This window comes from Trachurus japonicus, chromosome 23 (genome assembly GCF_045865225.1).
Source record: "Trachurus japonicus isolate A0001 chromosome 23, Traja_1.0".
Lineage (NCBI taxonomy): Eukaryota > Metazoa > Chordata > Actinopteri > Carangiformes > Carangidae > Trachurus > Trachurus japonicus.
The window spans coordinates 8521668-8540286 of record NC_140929.1 but is presented as its reverse complement, the minus strand read 5'-3'; the positions used below and the strand labels follow the sequence as shown (position 1 = coordinate 8540286).

The following is an 18619-nucleotide window of genomic DNA, read 5'->3' as shown; positions in this document are numbered from 1 at the left end:
TGTTTTGCGTGCATGTGAATGAGAGCATTTCGACAAGAAGAGGAAAAACAAGAACCCCTGTTTATGATTCACACGTTATTCCTTCCCTGTAAAATGTGATTAAACCAATCTCTAACAGTGATTTGCTTAATTAAAATTCTGTGTAACCAGCTTATAAAACTTTCAAGTTAATGAAATGCTCATAATGTTTTCTGGGCCCCTGATCATTTAAATGCTCCACGTGAATTTTTCATGCTGTCAAAAATTCACTCTGCCGTAGTGTGAGTGTGTTTGTGCTCAGCCTCAGAGGTAATAAGGCAGAGCAATAATCTGTGACATTCCCAATAAGCATTTGGTGATTGATGTAACACAACAGTGACTTAAAGGTACGCTCCCTGGTTTTGTTGTTGCCGCCATAAATCCTCTCTGTTCGCTGTCTGGTTGAATTCCAAGCCATTGGTCGTGACCTGAGAGCACGACAGCACCATCATGATATAATGAAGAGAAAGTCTTCTCTACTTTATTTGATAATTTTGTCTTAATTGTGAGTTTTATCTGCTTCCAAATGTGTTTTCCAGTTGCGGTTGTGAGATAAGATTACCCTTTCTGAGCAGCGCTATGTCTTCAGGGCCGATTGAAAGCTGCAGTGACTCGCTATCGGAAAGTGACAAGATGGGAGAGGGCTAGCTGGTTAGCATGCTAACCTCAGGACACATCCATTTAATATTCATATTGTTTACCACCACTGGAAACAGCTCTTTGTGAAGAAAGGAATAAAGTTTGGCTATGAGGTCGCAATGTTGCTTCTAGACTAAAAAGTAAACAGCTTTTAATGCTAACACTAGCTATGTAGCAATAGTGAAACCTACAAATAGCTACTGTTTTTCTCCTTAAGGCCCAGACGGCTACACCAAATGTCAAGAATGACTATGAATAATGACAAAATTAGCATTCAGAAAGCTTCCATCTTCCACTGAAGCATTATTAAAAGGGTTCGGCTAGGCGTTAGATACATCTACAAAAGTTTGAAAAAGTTTAAACTTGGAGAGAAACATTTGTGCTCTTTCAGTGTGAGAAGAATAAAGCTTTCCAAACTTTTTGGCTTCTGATGTAGTCAAGATCACATATCAAAGTCTGAGTTGTTAACAGCTCCACAAAGCAGGCTAGTGATTTTCCCCTCTAAACTTCTCACATGGTTTCGTTTCAGTGCATCTTCAAATGATCCAATATCTCACCAAAGATCAAAGATTAGAGAAAAAGACTGAAAACAGATTAGTGTATCAGAACTGTTTTCTCTCTATTTTTCCCATTTATCATCTCATGGCTCCTCAGCTTTATCTGGGGTAAATGAAACTGTATATAAAGTAGTTCACCCCCAGCGGCTTCAACAGTAACATGCTTGAACCTATACTTAGCGGCCCAACAGCGAGCTGTTCAGGTATTATTTTTCCTTGAGAAATCATTTCTTCACACAAAAAAGCAACTTTGCTTTGAAGTACCAACCATGACTGACCAGGTGAAAGAGCAGCAACACCCCCACTCCACAACCAACAAAAAGCATCACAGCAGTGACCACAATGTTTGACTGTAGGGGTAGTGGGAATAAAAAAAAAAACACGATAGCAAGGAGACATAGCACAAGAAAGGTCATCCAAATAAAAAGAGGAGCCTCACAGAAGAGACAGACACAAGAGACATGAGTCGCCTTGGTGTTCACGGACCAGCGGTTCTCTGCCCGACGGGTGACTCACCTCTCTGATAGCCGTGCAGAACTCACTCTGAAGGACCTTCTTCAGAGACTGGAGCTTGTGACCGGGCACGTCACCCGACTCCTGCAGCTTCTCCAGCAGCTCGATAGCCCTTGCAACATCTGGCAGACAGAGGGAGGGAGAGAGAGAGAGGGTGGGTTTGAGCGTATGCATGTGGATAATCGTGCCGAAAGGGGGAAGAAATAAAATTACATTTGCAATAACAGCAGAGCTGCGAGGAAGGTGGTAAAGGGAATCAATAGGTAGGATAATGGGAAGAGGCTCGGTCAAGGCCAGCTGTGGCATGAACGGCTGAATAGCAGTCCCATCCACGGATCGTTTTCATTGGCTCAGCTGAATTCTTGTGAATAAAGGTGAGAGACTCATTTGTTCAGAGGCTAAAACTTCCTGCTCTGAGTGGGAGCCTGCTGCGCATAACAAAGCATTTACACTAAACCATGAGCCTTAAGTTAGAGGCTATGACTCTGGGGTCTATGCTGAGCTCTCCTCCTCTAATTAGCCTGCCCCGCGCTGAATGAGTCTGCCAGCTTGACTGATTAATTCCTTGCCCTGTGAAACTGGGCTCGGTGAATGGAGAAACATAATGGAAAGAGAGAGGAAAGTGATTTGGTACTCAATCAATGGACTCGGACTGTTGGGTCAATAACATGTTTTATTCAGCTTGTGTGGTGACCACACACAGCGAGACGATTGGTACAGTTTAACAGTTGAGATGTGGAGTTTCCCATCTTGTTCTTTTACCAAGAAATAGAGAGATCTGGTTTACTGTTGCATGTAGAATTAGCATTTTTATCAATACGGCTGTTGATTTAGGATAAATCAATTGTGTGGTCTATGAAATGTTAGAATAGTGTGAAAAGGAATCGTTAATACTAATAAAAATGTCCAAACTTTAATTATATAACATTTTCAATGGTATAAAAGATAGAAAATCACCTTTTCAATTGTATTTCATTATTTATTTTAGATACATTTCACAGTTTAACTAATTACTTTAGCATTATGTGCTAATACTAACAAAATACCCATGATATGGATGGGTACACGAAGGAAAATGGAATAAACAACTTATAATGACAGGCTTAACTGAAACAAAACAGTAGATTAATCGAGAATAATTCTAGTTATGGATGGTTTAAGTAATTTATCAAGCAAAAATGCCAAACATCTGCTGCGAAAATGAATATCTTTTGGTTGTGGATGGTTAGTCTGACAAAACAAGCCATTTGTCACCATTTTTCTGCATTTCTGTATCGAGTAACAATAGCTGAAACAATCAGCAGTTTAATTAGTAGGCCTAATGAAAAAAGTAAGTACGTAGCAGCTCTAATCACAATTAAAGCTGATTTAAAGGGCCCTGCGTCTACATAACAGAAGGTACATACCTTCAGGACAGGCAGTAGCTAAATAGAAAGTGACTAGTCAGTTTCTCCACACTGTCATCCTATACTGCCAGTGTCTCTTTTCACACAATACAGTGACAAACACAAAATGTGCTTCGTGACATGTCACTCACACAAACTCAAAACACATACACACACCCCCACCGTTATTGAATTGTGGGAATATATAGACTAACTCAATAAAGCAGACGGCAGACAGAGGAGCTTTTTACTGTTTGCCGACCTGTGGGAGACGAGAAAAGGAGCAGTCGTCTCGAGCCCTGACAGTGTGAATACTGTAGCTCTATACGAGGCCATAAAAAGGAAATGTGGAACACAAGAATGTGCTCTGTTATTGCATTCCGCCTTTATGCTACATATGAAGACGATGTGCACGCCTCACAGAAATCAAATGGCTGTTTCTATTTCAAGCGCCGTGTAATAAAACACAAAGGATTATATTGATCCGCTTGAAATTGCCGAGTGCGGTTCCCATCGAGACCGGTTATGGCTCGAAAAGAACTAGTCCGGAGAGAGTTGTATTGGCAGATGAGAGCTGGCAATGGGGAGAGTCATCAGGGTAATGCTAATCAGCCATTAATCAAACCACTCTACTCAGAGATTCGTGTAAAGAGAATCACAGGTATATCACAGCTGTACATCAGACACACTATTCAATGTTATTGTCCCGGCATTACAGTTGCTTTCGCTTCCAGCCACGTGATCCCCACGCCCACCCTTCGTTATTTCCCAGCTGACCTTTCACTAAGCACCACCCACACGTAATTTTTACAGTGATAATGCTGGCAGCTTTACAATGCTTTACAATTTCAAGACGGCTAAAATGACATTGCCTGCATTTTTCATTGGCTTATCTAATGGCTAGCTTGCTAATTAAGCCAAATTTAGCAAGTTCGTACAAAAACTCTGTGTTCAGCTGGTGATTTACTGTCTCATATCAAAGCCAACATCTTGTCAAATGAGTCTTAAATAGGCACTTAATGGCTACATTACAACACTAATGCTAAGATGCATGTCCCAGGTAAAAAATAACATCCCCACCATTTGATAAGTCATAGGGTAGATTAGTATTGTTTCGCATAGCAATAAAAAGCTAGTTGGCACCTAGTATTAAGAGGGACAAATACAGCCAACTCTCTTGGCTACATCTTGATTTGCTAAGCTAATGTAGCTATTGATGTACTCGTTGCATGTAACACTTAGGCTATAGCTTGACATGCAAACAATTTTATCTTCTACTGCAGTAACAAAAAATCTTTTCAATTACTGACCCATTTGTTATATTTTTCATTTCGTTTCAAAAGCCAACACCATCCAAACTCTTATGGCAAGGCAAGGGGCAAGGCAATTTTATTTGTATAGCCCAATTTTACAAACAGTTTGTCTCAAAGGGCTTTACACAGCATCAAGCTATGCTTCACTATGTGGATAAATCCAACAGGAAGTTCAATAGGCCTTTTGTGCAAAGTTGTGGTCGGTGACACTTCATCCGGAAGAGTGATTTTGGGTCAGTTATTCTCCTGTTTACCTATTTAAACCTATGGTTTCCCAGACTGTTTGTTGAACCATCCTAATCTTTGTCTTCCAGTGTTTTCGTCTGTTTTTCTATCTGCCCAAGCTGCTTCTTGGACACCGGCCAGCTTGTTTCGTCTCTTTGTACTTGGATGTCCATTTCGGCTGTTATCCAGTCGTTGGCCTTTGCCTGCCACTGTAATCAAGTAAACTTTACTTCTAATTCATCTGCCTTGTCCGAGGGTCAGTTTGAATGAAGGCCTTGCTTTTTACTGAGGCGCTACAAGGACAAACTGTGAGTTTAATGCATGAGGTTGCATCTTTACTGTGTTGGCGGCGGCTTACGGTTATTTAAGGATAGCAGTGTGTGGGATTTAGTGGCATCGAGGTGAGGTTACAGAAGCCAACCAAATTAATTCCCCTGTCCTCACCCCTCTGTTTCCAAGTGTGTAGGAGAAAGTATTATGGCCTTCTGATAGATTCAGTGTTTGGTTTGTCCTGTCTGGGCTTACTGTAGAAACATGACAGTGCAACATGGTGAGCTCCCTATGTAGATATGAAGGGCTCATTCTAAGCAAACAAAAACATAATTATATTATATTCCATCTTTACCAACAGAAAAAGTACATTGTTGTCAAATAGGAAACAATGGTCCTTGGTGAATCGGAAACTTTACTTTACTTATTCCTCCTTCCATCTCAAAACAGAATAGAATAGAAATGTGTTTGTACATCTAACAGCATTGGAAAATTGCATTAGAATGAGATTTAACCGAAACATCTCTGTCCCAAAACACTGTCCCAGTTAAGATGGTCAATTCCCAGACCAACCTGCCAGATTGCTTTTTCTTCTATAGAAACTGAAAATAGTTTGCAGCAACTTCTGTCTGTGGATTATCCAGTGTAACTAAGTGAATTACTGTTGCTGTTTTGTTGTCAGTGCTGCTGTAAGTGGCACAAACAAAGTTTCACTGGAAGCAGAAACCAATACATACCTCAAAATCTGCATAAATAAAGCTTCAACCATCTGCATACCGCACTACAAATATGTGAAGCATGTTTTTTATGATCGTAATAAAACAACCCTTCAAGGAAAAGGATCACATTTTTTCCAACACTACACTGTCAAAAAGCTGTCCAAATACAGTGTGTGTTTTTATTTGGGTGAGGTGACCTTCAATGAGAGCAGTATGATTCCACTTATCTATTCATTTTTTTAGATAAGTATTCCCCTCTGAAAAAAGTAAATGACAATATAAGATTTCAAAGAGCCGACATTCCTCTAAGTATGTCGTAATAAATTTTCTCTCAAGACGGAGAGGTCATTTTTCCCCCTTTGCTAAAAATACCGAAAAACACAGATTGTGAATAGCTGGTAATGAGCTGGTACACTTCCAAGCAGCAAGGGCATCTGTCTAGCAGGTTCGTACGCATTTCTTTCTCATTAAATGGAGGTCAAGGGTCATCCAGGAGAGATTTTTTTTCACATGCTCATTAGCACCATTTTCTTTATCCACATCAAGGACTATAATTCGGTATCTGAACTGATGTTGCACGACATTTTTGGCGGTGCTTTCATCTGACTGATCAGAAGTGATGCCTGGCCATTTAACTGATATAATCTCTCTAACATTGATGAGGGTTTATGTAAAATTTCCTGAGCTGTAACATCAAAGAAAGGAGCTGAGCAGTTAAAAATGTAATTAAATGCGTCACTGATACGTATAAGTGACAGCTGTTGTACTAACTGAAATAACTCCGAACCTGCTTGAGTCGATATGCAACATATTCTTGTAACCGGGGACATGAAATCAGTGATTACAAGACAGTGTAATTGCAGGTGTCCACACAAAAATGAATGGTAATAAGTGGTAATGATATAGCTCTCTAGTTCTCAGGGAGCAGCTCAGGGGTAATGAAATGTCTGCCGGCAATGTCCTGGCACATTTTTCCTTTAGTGCTTCTGGTGATATCTAATCTCAGACAGGGGAAATATGTCTGTGGAGATTTTCTGCTTCACTGTCATGCTGTTTTTCATTCACATAACAAATCAAGGGTATATCGTCTTTGTGCAGCATGAAAACAGGTTTTGATAAACCGGTCACAGGTCTGGCTGGATTATTTCTAGCAGATAATATTGCGCACTCTTCGCTTTTTTGTTTTGTTTTGTTTACATCTTTCAGCTCCATCCTGCAACTCATCTGAACCAGAGGAATTTTAAGTAAAAAAAAAAAAAAGCCCCATGAGTGCACTTCAATACACAGTGCTCTGTATGCTTAATGCGAAAGTGGGACATCAGATGAGCTGTGAGCTGTGAGCTGATCACGTGTGGGGAAAAAAAAAAAAAAAAAAACCTAGGGGACGAGCCACTGAAGGCCGATTGTGTTCCATGACAAAGCAGCTGCGGTGACCGTAGGGGATCACGGTTGCGTCACATTAGCAGGAAACGATTCTCAAATCAGATGTGGTGAAATGACGTATTACATTACCTAATAGTCTAGGCACAGAGAGGGAAAGAGAGAGTGGGAGGGAGGGAAGGAGAGAGGGAGGGGAGGAAAATAAAGCACGCCCGGGTGACCTTGTGCACTCCCGATAGCGCTGACATAACCGCAGCCAACGACCACACTCATCTTATACCTTCTTCAGCTGAGGAGAGACGCTGACAGAACAAATGAAGCATAGTTCAAGACAACACAGAGTGTGTGCTCAACACCCACATGGTGCGCCCCGCTATATGCGCGGACTATGAATAGCTTCAGCTGCAGGGGGAATACAGGGAAACATGATCCCACCCTGCACTGACCGAACGCCGCTGAGTGATAACAACATGCATGAACCCTAACAGGATTTTACAATATGTCATAAATAAATAATAAACATGCATTTTCAGTCATGCATACTATCGACTTTACAAGCGCAGCAGTAAAATCTGAGTGTTACGTCTCTTTACATTCTTATACAGCAGTAAATTTCAGGCCACAGTTGTACGTACTTAGTGGTTATTCAGCAATGTTTTGATCCACAGGGTCATATTTTAGAAAATTCTTAAAAACTCATCAGGCTTTTTAATTCTTCTGCAAATGGTAGATGAGCTGCCAGACAAATGAATTCCCCTTATTAATAAAGTCAATCTTCTTCTTCAACCAAAGAGGAAGAAGCTGGGCAAATATAAGCTACCAAAAACAAGAGACCTTGAATGACTTGTCAACTTACTATAAAGATTTAACTCTGTTTATCTTTAAGTCCTTACTTGTAAATGAATTCAATTCTAATGAGCTTAAAATGTGATTACCTATTGGTTCAAATAAAGGCAGTTTACAGCCGTCCTCTTTGCCAGCGCAGTCCAATTTCCCTATAAATACTGAGAGGATTTCAGAGTCCCTGACGAAGATCCCTGTAGATCAAACTGTTGCTTTATTAAAATTGCTGGCAGCTATTAGCACAGTGTGCACATCCTTGCCTTGACTCTTGCCTTCAGTTTGATCTTTTGGATCCAGCAGCCGTGAAAATCCCTTTGGATTTGTATAAATTACTCTCTGTGCCTTAACACATTCACGTTTTACATACACAGCCTGTGGCTACATGAAATACCATTCTATCACGACTCATTTGAAATTGTGTTTGTGTTTCTGACCACCTGGTAAATGATAAGCCCGACATTCAGTCTCCTTTTAGCTCTATTTTGGGTCTCCACCACCTCCCACTCTTCCATCCTCGCTGTGCAGCTGGCGTGAGCATTTCTCGCCTCTGATCATCATGCGGCTGCCACGCCCACACCAACACCTGTCCCCTGTCCCCACTTTAACACCTCAGTATACGCTCCACACCTGTCCCTTCTCTTCAGTTTATCATCATATCATCTGTTTTGCAGTCCAGCCTTCGTGCCTCTACCTGCCAGTCTTGTTTAGTCTCTGCCTTTTTTTTTTTGACTTTCTGTCTATCAGGCTTTGCCTGCATGTGGCCAACCACAGCTTCTGGACCATTGCTTTTTTTGACCCTGCCTGTTTGCCTCTGTGTTGATTTCTTACTGAGCTCTTTCATGGGTAAAAATATTGTGCCCACTGCTGGACTTCACAGCGAATCCTACCTAATCAGTCTTTTCCCCTGAAAAATGCAGTGGAGGGGAAATTAACTTTCAACTTTCAGCTTTGTTGTACTGTTCTGGCTTTAATCTAGACCCACACCTCCATGTTTAGTAACCCTATGGGGTTCCAGATGTGTGCAACATCTGCACAGGGCTTTACTTCCGCCTCAAAGAAAAGTATGTGCTCAAAACTTTAACTTAAACCTTGCCAAATTTAGCATATCTCTGAAGCAAACAGACCGTCTGCAATTAGGTCGTCCTCGCTGTGTAGTTTGACAGATTCTTCTCCAAAGAAGGAGGAACGGCTTTTTTTTTTATGTTGCTGTATCCACATGAGGAAGCTTTTCAAACCGACTGTGACAAAAGAAAAAGAAAGAAAGAGAAAAAGTCTGTCTCTCTCATTATCAGCCAGAAAGAGGCATCAAGATATCATGACGTGGAAAATTGGTAAAAAACTAAAACTATTGGTTGTAATTACAGAGTATGATTTGATGTCTGTGAGGAGTTCCACCACCAATCACTGAGTAACTTTGTGCACGCTACACTAAGATACAGTTACCCTGCCATATTAGGCAGAATGATGACACCAGCAGAGATCCTGTCAGCAGTTAATTTCCCTCTGCTATATTTAGCATGTGAGCATTCTCATTAGTGATACTGATTGAATGAATCAAATCTAATGGAAGTTTTTTTTTTAATTACGCGACTGCCAAGACTCCAAAGAAATATTCCAATGTGTATTCATGAGGGAATCACAATATTTACGGAAGCTCATTACTGAATCTCCAAAAACTCAATAGATGTAACATTAAAAGTCCCTAAAACTTGCGCGTTAAAACAGTACCCAACAGATTTTTACGCTCTCATAGCAGCAGTTCGAGGGATTCGGCTGCTTCAAACAGAATTGAGATACCAGAAAAAGGCTGTTTTGTTTAAAAAAATCAAATGAAATCATGGGATATTCTTTTTATTTTCCCACATCAGATTGAAAAATCCTGAGTGAATGTGTCATCACAAACACTAAGCTAAAAGAGCCGGAGGAGTAACGGTGCCTTCAAGTGCGATCATGTTTGCTGTGTTCGCAAAAGAAGACTGGGAAGTAATTGAAAAGTTTCTCATGGCTCTGGGTTCACGAGTGCTGCTGTACGCTGGCATTTTCATTATTATTATTTTTTCCTCGAGTGACATCATCCAGTTTTTTTCGTTCACAGTCGCCTAGCAACAGTGTGCACAAGACCTAAATCACTTGAATGCCAAACATACTAACGTACTTGACTGCCCATGTCGAAAATCTGACCTAATGACATCAATTTGAAGGCGGCACTTTAACACAGAGGGGAAGCCTGGGAAAAAAAGAGAGCCAGCAAAACATTCAATATATTATTAATGGACCTGAACAAACTTCTTTTTCTATTAAAAGATTACTAATCGGTTTTTTCTTTACCACACAAGGACAACAGCAAGAGAACAGAGGAGAAGCAGTAACAAAAGATGAATCTGCGAGTTTTGAGTGTTGAGTTAGGCTGAAAGGAGAACAACACTGGAAAACTGGAGCACATAAACACCTCATACAAAGCTGAAAAAGCCTAAATTTATTGAGCTGTCTTGTTGTTGGGCCAAGAGAAAAAAAATCAGGCCAAACTTGAAGATATAATAACAGTGTGATTGCATTTTTTTTTTTTTTATAAGGACCGAAATCATGTTGTGGTGTGAATGGCACAAACAGCAAAAATATTCTGTAGCAGAAGTAGACTAAAAATACACAACACACAGGCAGGGATGTTGGAGGGATGGAGGGATGGAGGGATGGAGGGATGGGGGGTCGCTATTGTTTCGCTGCTTCTTTGGAGAAACTCTCCTGGTTTTTACAGATATCCAGCTTTGTGGACAGAAAGCAACAGTTCCCTCGCCCCTGGAGGCTGCACACACAAAAAAACCTCACTGAAAAGGTAGAGATAGACAACAGGCTGCAAATGGAAGATTTCTACCTTCAGTGAAATGAATTTATACTATATAGAAGTGTTAATAAGTCACTGACAATTTTTAAAACCTCTCACTGACTTGATCTTATGCAAGTTGGTTGATTGAGTTTATGCTTTCCCCTATACATATGTTCACTGTCCCTTTAAAAACAGAGAGGCAATAATGTTTTGTCACGTGCCTGCATCATATTGATCAAAGAGAAGGTGGTAGTATGGATGACAGCAGTTTTAAATGTGTAATAATTTGTGCATCCCACAGTGGCTCAACTGTTCCAACTAGGGCTTTCAATCAATGCGATAATAACACATGATTGCAAAATTACCATTAGCCATTACTTGTTTTCATGCACAATTAACACAAGTTAAGGTATAATTAAGGTGACCTGACCCATAGTTTTAATCAGTTTCCAGCTCACGTGCTAAACCATCTCTGCTCAAAGTTACCACTTGGATGGTGCTGTCAAAACAATCCTCTGAACAGCTACAAGATGAGTCGTGTACAAAACCGAGGTTATTTCTAGTTACTGTTGATGTGAAATGAGTTACCACTGAAGTATATCTACCCCTTTAACACTCAAAAACATCCCTTTAAGGTACATTTTGAACAAATACAAAAGGATATTTTACCTGCAATTAACGGTAAATGGGCAATGGTTAATGGGCACTCATGCAATTAATTGCAATTGAATATTGTAATCGACTGACAGCCCTATCAAGAACACATATACTTAGTCTCGTTTGAATCCAGCCTGGGCTCCTTCCTGAATGCCATCACTGCCTGTCTCCCTCCAACTTTCCTGTTACTGTCTCACCATCCTCATCCCGATAAAGGCAAAAAAATACTTGGCATCCACTCGACCCCACAGTGTTCGAGGCCCTACAGTGGAAACTTGTGAATGGAAACATTAACACAGCCATCTTCCTCACTTCCTGGTTGGGTCTTATTACTCACGACTACCAGACAGTGGTGAATGCAACATGGCGCTGAGGAAATTGTTCATTAATTGTATCCTAAAGGTTAAGGTTTGAGATGTTCGTGGTATTGTTTCTCAGCCCTCTCTGTGTGGTGACTCCTGCAATAACGTCACATAGTGAACAATCATATCTCTAGCTTCATTCCAGCTGTAACAATGGCGATGATGCATATTGTGTTGTATAATAGAATCAGACTCACTCTTACCTAATCACACACTCATGATCTCGACGCGCAAAATCTTCAAAGTCTCTTGTTTTCGATCGATTGTACGAGAAGGACACAATACAATGGAAACACACAAGAAAAAAGCAAACACTGTCAGAAATGACGCTGACATTGTCATCGTGGCACAATACCCTAGGAAGTCATTTCCTTGAGCTCCTCTAATATCAGGCGGGCTGTCTAAAAAAGGTCATCCTCATCATCTGCTGATTAAAGAAGAGCCACAGAGCTGAACAAAGCCACAGTGACACATAATGAAGGCCTCAACGCTCCGCAGCATTGTTGTGGAGATGGTGTTCGCGCCGGGCAGCGTTCCAGTTTTCTGGTATAATTAGTCCATTTATAATAGTGGCAGAACTGAGTATAATTCATTTTCACAACTTAGATGTGTCATTTTTTCTTACAAAAATATACGGCAGCAATGTAAATAAACACGTCCACACCAGAAATTGAGCTCATTAAACCCTGTGGTCGCCATCAGATCTCTGCAACCTGAAGATTCTCCACTGAAATTGTGACTTTGATTATTGATTGAAATGTCACTCTCCACCTCCGGAGATGACAGGAAAGGGCCTGGGTGACCTTTCTCTGACTCTGCCTCTACCTTAGTGCCGGGAGAGATGCTGCGTGGATGTCATGCACGCCGGAATAAATTGTCCTGAAAAGGCCTTGCCATCTGCCACCGCCACTCTGACCTGGATGTCCTTGGTGTATTTGCCATTTCGGCCGCTAATACCGACCATAAAACCTGTGATAATCGCACTCTGAATGGGTAAAATTAGACAACAGGGGTTTACCAAATAAAGCCTGTGTCCTCATGCCAGGAAGATTGGCTCTAATTTGCCCTACTGCAACGATCCCCTTGAAGCAGGATAAATAAATCACTCCTTGAGGGCTAATGGCTCCTGCAGGAGCTGGCGGCGAAAGCACAGAGAGAAAACATCATGCCCTCATTGTCTTCTTCATCCCCTCTAATTACCGGACAGTGGCTCCTCCAAGACAGAATGTTTATTGCTTCATAAAAAAGGGAGATGTAGAAGTGACGTCAGCTTGTCAGCACCTCTTCTTAATCCTTCAACTCACTGGTGTGACTGCGAGCATGAGACAGGAATAAGGTCCGGTCTCAAATCAGTGAACTTGCTATGATCTCGCAGAGGGGAAACAGGGACTGGGGCAGTAGGGTGCTGCAGTTATTCCTTTCTGTCTGTTAAGACAAAAAATTGTTTCACTCTCCAACCCGTGCGACACACAGCCAAGAAAACCATGGAGTCACGCCTGAAGGAGCAAGAGGCGTCTGAACTGATGTTCAACAGCTTCACAGGGTGAAATACAGTCGACGCCTTCAATACAACTTTAGAGCACTGACTGTTAACGCACAGCAGAGTCAGTTCTCGTTGAGAGGCTAATTGGTGTTAAAACCAAGCTGTAGCTGCATAGTAGCAATGTTAAACCAGGACCTTTCAGTCCAGACTGAAGCTAAGCTAGTGGTCCCAAATATGGTGATATATTGTGAACCCAGCTGCTGTAAAGAATCAATATGGTATCATGTCATAAAATATCACAATATCTATTTATTCTAGTGCCAACATGTTGACATTTGTGGTTTTCATATTCCCATCAGTCTTTGTTTAGCTAATGCTAATAAGCTAAACTAATATTGTCATTGAAAGCTTGCTGCATGCTAGTATCTTTAAGTTATTACACATTATTTGGTAAATTGGTTTCACATCAAAACTTCTGTCCCAAGAAGTTTTTTTTGGACATAATTCTTTGATTAATAACAACTAAAATTCGCCCACACTGACGTTTCCTCTTGTTATTTCATATTGCAAAGGTTGTCATCTCTGGGACGTGCCTGTTTGTAGTTAAATGCCAGCTCCACAGTGACTGCAGACTATAGTTTCCTAACACAGAGTGTTTCAAATCCATTGTTCTTGACGGGGCGCTGGTGCTCGCTTATCGTTGCCATTTCCTCCGACAAAATAACAGGAAGGCCAGCGATGTAAGATCTTTTCATCCCGCTGTGACCCGACAAGTCAAGTGGGAGCTCTGAAAATGAACATCCCTGTCTGTTTCCTCCCCGCGTGCCTTTGACAGACTCGAGCGCCTCGGCAGCTAAAAAGCCGACTCCCAACACGAGACCAAACTACCTTTTCATTAGCAATTATAGTGTTTTCATCAAAGTGGCAGCGGCTGAAAAAAGAGGGGAGCCTGTAATGTCGCCTCTCTTTCTCTCTCTCTGTCTGACGGCTGCTGTGTGAAACTATCATTACGACTCTTTTTGTCATTACAGCTGCCGGCCGCTGACTGGTCAAATTCAAGCCCCACCATGTGAATATGCATCAGTCCCCCGAGCATGCAGGCCGAGGTCATGACTTAAATCACTGCCTCAGCAAATCACTTAGATCAAATAAAGCTAAAAGCTGACATTTTACAAAGATGGAGGACACCTAAGCCCCCCTTTTGTACAACTCACGGGATAATACACAGACAGGATGAAAGGTGGATGGGAAAACTGCGAGTTGCATTGTTTATCCGTTAGCCTGCTGCAATCTTAGACTCATTTCATTAACTCTGCGTGGTATAGAGCCATCAGCACGCAACAGATTGTGCATCAGTGAAGCTCTGCTGCCCAGAAGCATTAAACTTCAACAAAGAGCAAATTACAGCTGAGCACGAGAACCAAAATCCAACTCCCTGCAGCAGAAAATGATCAATCCTGGCAAATTATTTAGATTCCACATAATAAAGTGACACCTGTCCAATTACTTCCTGCATAATTATTTAGGCTCCCACCAGATCCTGTGTATTTATAGCCCCCTCCCCTCCTGTGACTTGGAAGGGACCGGGGGAGGTGGATCTGGTACAGTACAGTAGATGCTAGCTTTTGACTTGGCACATGAGGACACAGCTAAGGTATCTCCTGTCTCTATATTTGACTGCATCCATTTCCTGTGCCAGTGCAAGGCTTGTGCAATATTGCATTTCACCAGCGGAAATGCATTTGATCTGAACGGCAAGACTGGGATTTTTTCAGTCATGGATCTAAAAATAGACACTTTTAATGAGAAAGTATAGGGATTTGAAGTAAGTCTCAGCTTCCCAAGCAGCGTAAAAGGGCACGATCTGTACTTTTCTTATATTTGCACTGCTATTTTTTTCTTTACAACCACATGCATGAGGTCAGAGGATGCACAAATGTGTGTTTAAGTCACATGGGCTACAATTACATAGTCTGTGGCAGCTCCTAGTAAACACTACCTGTGGTGCAGCAACAGAACAGGCAGGGCAACACCATCAGAAGATGTCATTACCCTCCTTAATTGCATTTCGCTTGCACAGTGTGTGTGTGTGTTTTCCAGCGAGAAGACAACAGCATGCGTCCTGCTCTTATTTCCCAGCCAGCCTGCCTGCCTGCCTGCAGAGCACCTGTCCAATTCTAATACAAAAGTTGTCTCCTGTCTCACGAAGTGTATGTTTGGGTTTTGTTTATAAAAAATTTAAATCCCAAAGGCGAAGCTTTTTTTATTTACAGTCGAAGAACGAGCCGTGACGAGGAGGTTACATAATAGACCTCGGGAATAAACTAAACACAGCGTGGTGTTGATTTGCAGGGATAAATGATGGTGAATTAATGTATGTCCGTGAAGGGCTCGCAGGAGGAAACGAGCGCTCCCTTCTGCAAAATGCACGCGCAGAACCGACGGACTGTACGTTTCCTTCATCTTTTATTTTAAAATAGCCCGAGCTCCCATTGCTTTGAAATAACAAGCCCGAGCAGGAGAAGAAGATGTAGATTTGTTGGAGGGGAAATCCGAGCCGAGCGCAAACACCTGAAATCTACGCGGAGGGAGGGTTGCCAGTTTCCCTGCCGAACTTTTCAAAGCAGGAAAAAAAAAATTAACAGTATTTAAAGAAAAGAAACAAAAGCAGCATCAGATGAGAGGCAGAAAATGTGCAAAGCTCCGTGCGTCTTACCTCGATCCAGAGTGAGCGGTTGGACCACTGTCGCCATGACTGCTGTTTACTGGAGACTGGAGAGACTACAGGAGCTGCAGCATCACAGAGAGAGAGAGAGAGAGAGAGAGAGAGAGAGAGAGCGAGAGCGAGGGAGGCTGGGAGTGGTTGGGAGGGGAAATAATCTACCTCCGTCCTCATAATATCTCATCATCACCTGGCTTTGTTTGCAGCTTCACACACACAGTGGAGAAATGTAAATGTGCATTTTTGCACAAAAAAGGATAAAAGATTAAAACAAAATTGATACGGCACATTAATCTGCCTCCTTTTAACATTAAAATGAATTTGCATTGGAAACAAGTGAATCATCTTTAAACCATGCATAAACTGTATTTTCCATGCATTTGAATACAGTATGCAATATTAACAACCTGCATTAGATTGAATGTGTTGTTAAAAAGTGGTGATGTTGTGTAAAATTAGTAAAGATCAGCTCAGGATCTGCTTGTGATTATTACACTACATGGCCAAATGTAAGTGGACACCCTCACAAACGATGTAGAGGACCGACTGAGCATTGCACTCACACCCCCCGCGGGCATCATTACACTGCTCTGTAACAGCCTCTTCTCCTCTGGACAGGCTTTCCACTGTAGGTTTTGGAGCCTGGCTGCAGGGATTTGCTCCCATTCAGCCCCATGGAGCATTAGTGAAGTCAGTCTCTGATGTTGGCTGACAAGGCCCTGGGTCACTGTTGGGGTGGTTCATCCCAAAGGTGCTGGATGAGGGAAGGGGGTTGTGGTTTTGAAGTCCTGGTTGTGAGCAGGCCAGTCACGTTCCTCCACACCAAACTGGGAGAGAAGGATTTCTTTGTGGCCCTTGTTTGGCCCCATGCATGAGGGACTGGCCTGTGTTGAAACAGGAAAGAGCACAAACTGTTGCTACAAGGCTGGAAGCAAACTATTGTCCAAACAACTCTGAGATTAATATTTTATGAAAGTGGAACAAAAATAGGCTGCGCTGTGGTGCCTGAAAGCAGCTCAAGCACACAAAACATATGTGAATTATCAGGTTTTTACATATTTGACCACATCACGTAGCTCATAAATCAGAGCAGAGAGCACGGGCCACTGTCCCCCTCTCTAACTCACCCTGGGTGAGTAATAATTTATTGCGCACTATATAAAAAAGTCAGTCATCAATCATCACAGCGCACCTATAAAACACTATGGTTTCCCCACATGCAGCAGTGGAAACCAGTAGCCAAGGTTTGCACTACTGGATTTCACAATATCGTATGTGTGTGTGTGTGTGTGTGTGTGTGTGTGTGTGTTTGTGCCTGCACGTGTAAAAGCTTAGCTGCGTATAATCCATTCATCCATTGCACTTCAGAGATCAGCTGATCGCATCCACGCCTGCCATTAAGGTTTATTGTGAACTGCCGAGCCATGCCCGCCTGTTATCTCCTCTCCTGGCTACATAGCGCTGCATGCAGCCCCGATAAGGACTGAATGATGGTTGTGAACCTTAGTTGAAGGGCTTAAGGATTAATCCTCATGTTTATATGCTACCACAGAACCAGAGCCAAACCACTGGCTCCCTTCATTTACTGTAGATCGGCTGCCTAATGGTGCCTGCTGCTGTGGCATATCTCGTACATGGCCAGTCATTACACTTGACAGAGGCAGAGCACCACAAAAAAAAAAAAAAAAAAACACAAGCAGTGAATCTCTAGTTGGAGAAGAGGATGGAGGGTGGAGGGGTGGGATGTTAAGGCAGCATGACATGTCACATGGCTCACAAACCTCCATAACAAATGCAAGCTGTAAACATGAATACACACCTGAGGCAAGAGACAATATTTAGGTTTCTATGTGCACATGCAGCTGTAGCAGGACAAAACCCACTGTATCTCACAGACAGTGGAAAGCATTTGAATCTCATTTATTCTGCCTTTCACGGGGAAAAAGTCACTTCCAGCCTATGCCCATTTGGGAGGCAATTACCCACACTCCTAACCTCACGTCACTTCAAATTAGCTGCTGGGGAGGAGGTATGAGAATATGATTTTTAAAATGTACAATCATAAGTTCATTTCTTTTTTTTTTAAATTTCCAGCATTTCTCTCGACATAATCGGCTCCGTTTTTTGATTGAAACTGTTACTAAAACCTGCAACGCTTTTAATCACATAGTCCATATGTGCTGGTGAATTCCAGCCACCCACAGTCCCACACAGCTGCATGCAGATGTAAACTGGTGGTAAGTGGGAGGCTGGAGGGGGTGGGATAGAGAGGGTGAGGGCTTATGAGAGCACGCAGAAAGAGGGCACAGAGAGATTACAGGCTCCCATCCATATGGGCTAGAATACAGTTCTGCTTCTTTTTTTTTTTTTAAAGAGGTGGGATTATGCTGCAGTGCTCTTAAAACCCTCAAACTGCAAATAAATTGATTTCTGAAAGGCCGCTGCTCGACAAGAAGAAGATGCAAGAGGTTGTGTTAGATGAGATAAAAACAGACGACTGGACTGAAGATGAAAGCGCAGCACATTAGTCAGTGTCAGAGCTTTATGTGTTGGCTGCTTCCCCCATTAGGTCTCATGCAAAAAAAAAACTAGTTCAACAGGTGCTGTCATTAAAGATATGTGGGCAGTACATTTATTGACTTTTTTGTGTTGGATGAGACGATCAATACCACTCTCATGTTTGTCTAAATCTAAAAATACAGCCAGCAG

At 42.0% G+C, this 18619-nt stretch overlaps 1 protein-coding gene across 2 annotated transcripts in view; it reads right to left on the bottom strand.

Annotated features, from left to right (window-relative positions):
• Positions 1-16005, bottom strand: part of lin7a (lin-7 homolog A (C. elegans)) — a 36681-nt gene extending 20676 nt beyond the window's left edge. For both annotated transcript variants that reach the window (XM_085768847.1, XM_085768846.1), the window contains exons 1-2: positions 15905-16005; positions 1731-1849 (exon numbers count right to left, since the gene is read on the bottom strand). In XM_085768847.1, coding sequence (XP_085624973.1) covers positions 1731-1849; positions 15905-15941 — 156 coding nt within the window. In that variant the 5' untranslated portion in view covers positions 15942-16005. The remainder of the gene's footprint in view (positions 1-1730; positions 1850-15904) is intronic.
• Positions 16006-18619: the final 2614 nt, after the last annotated feature.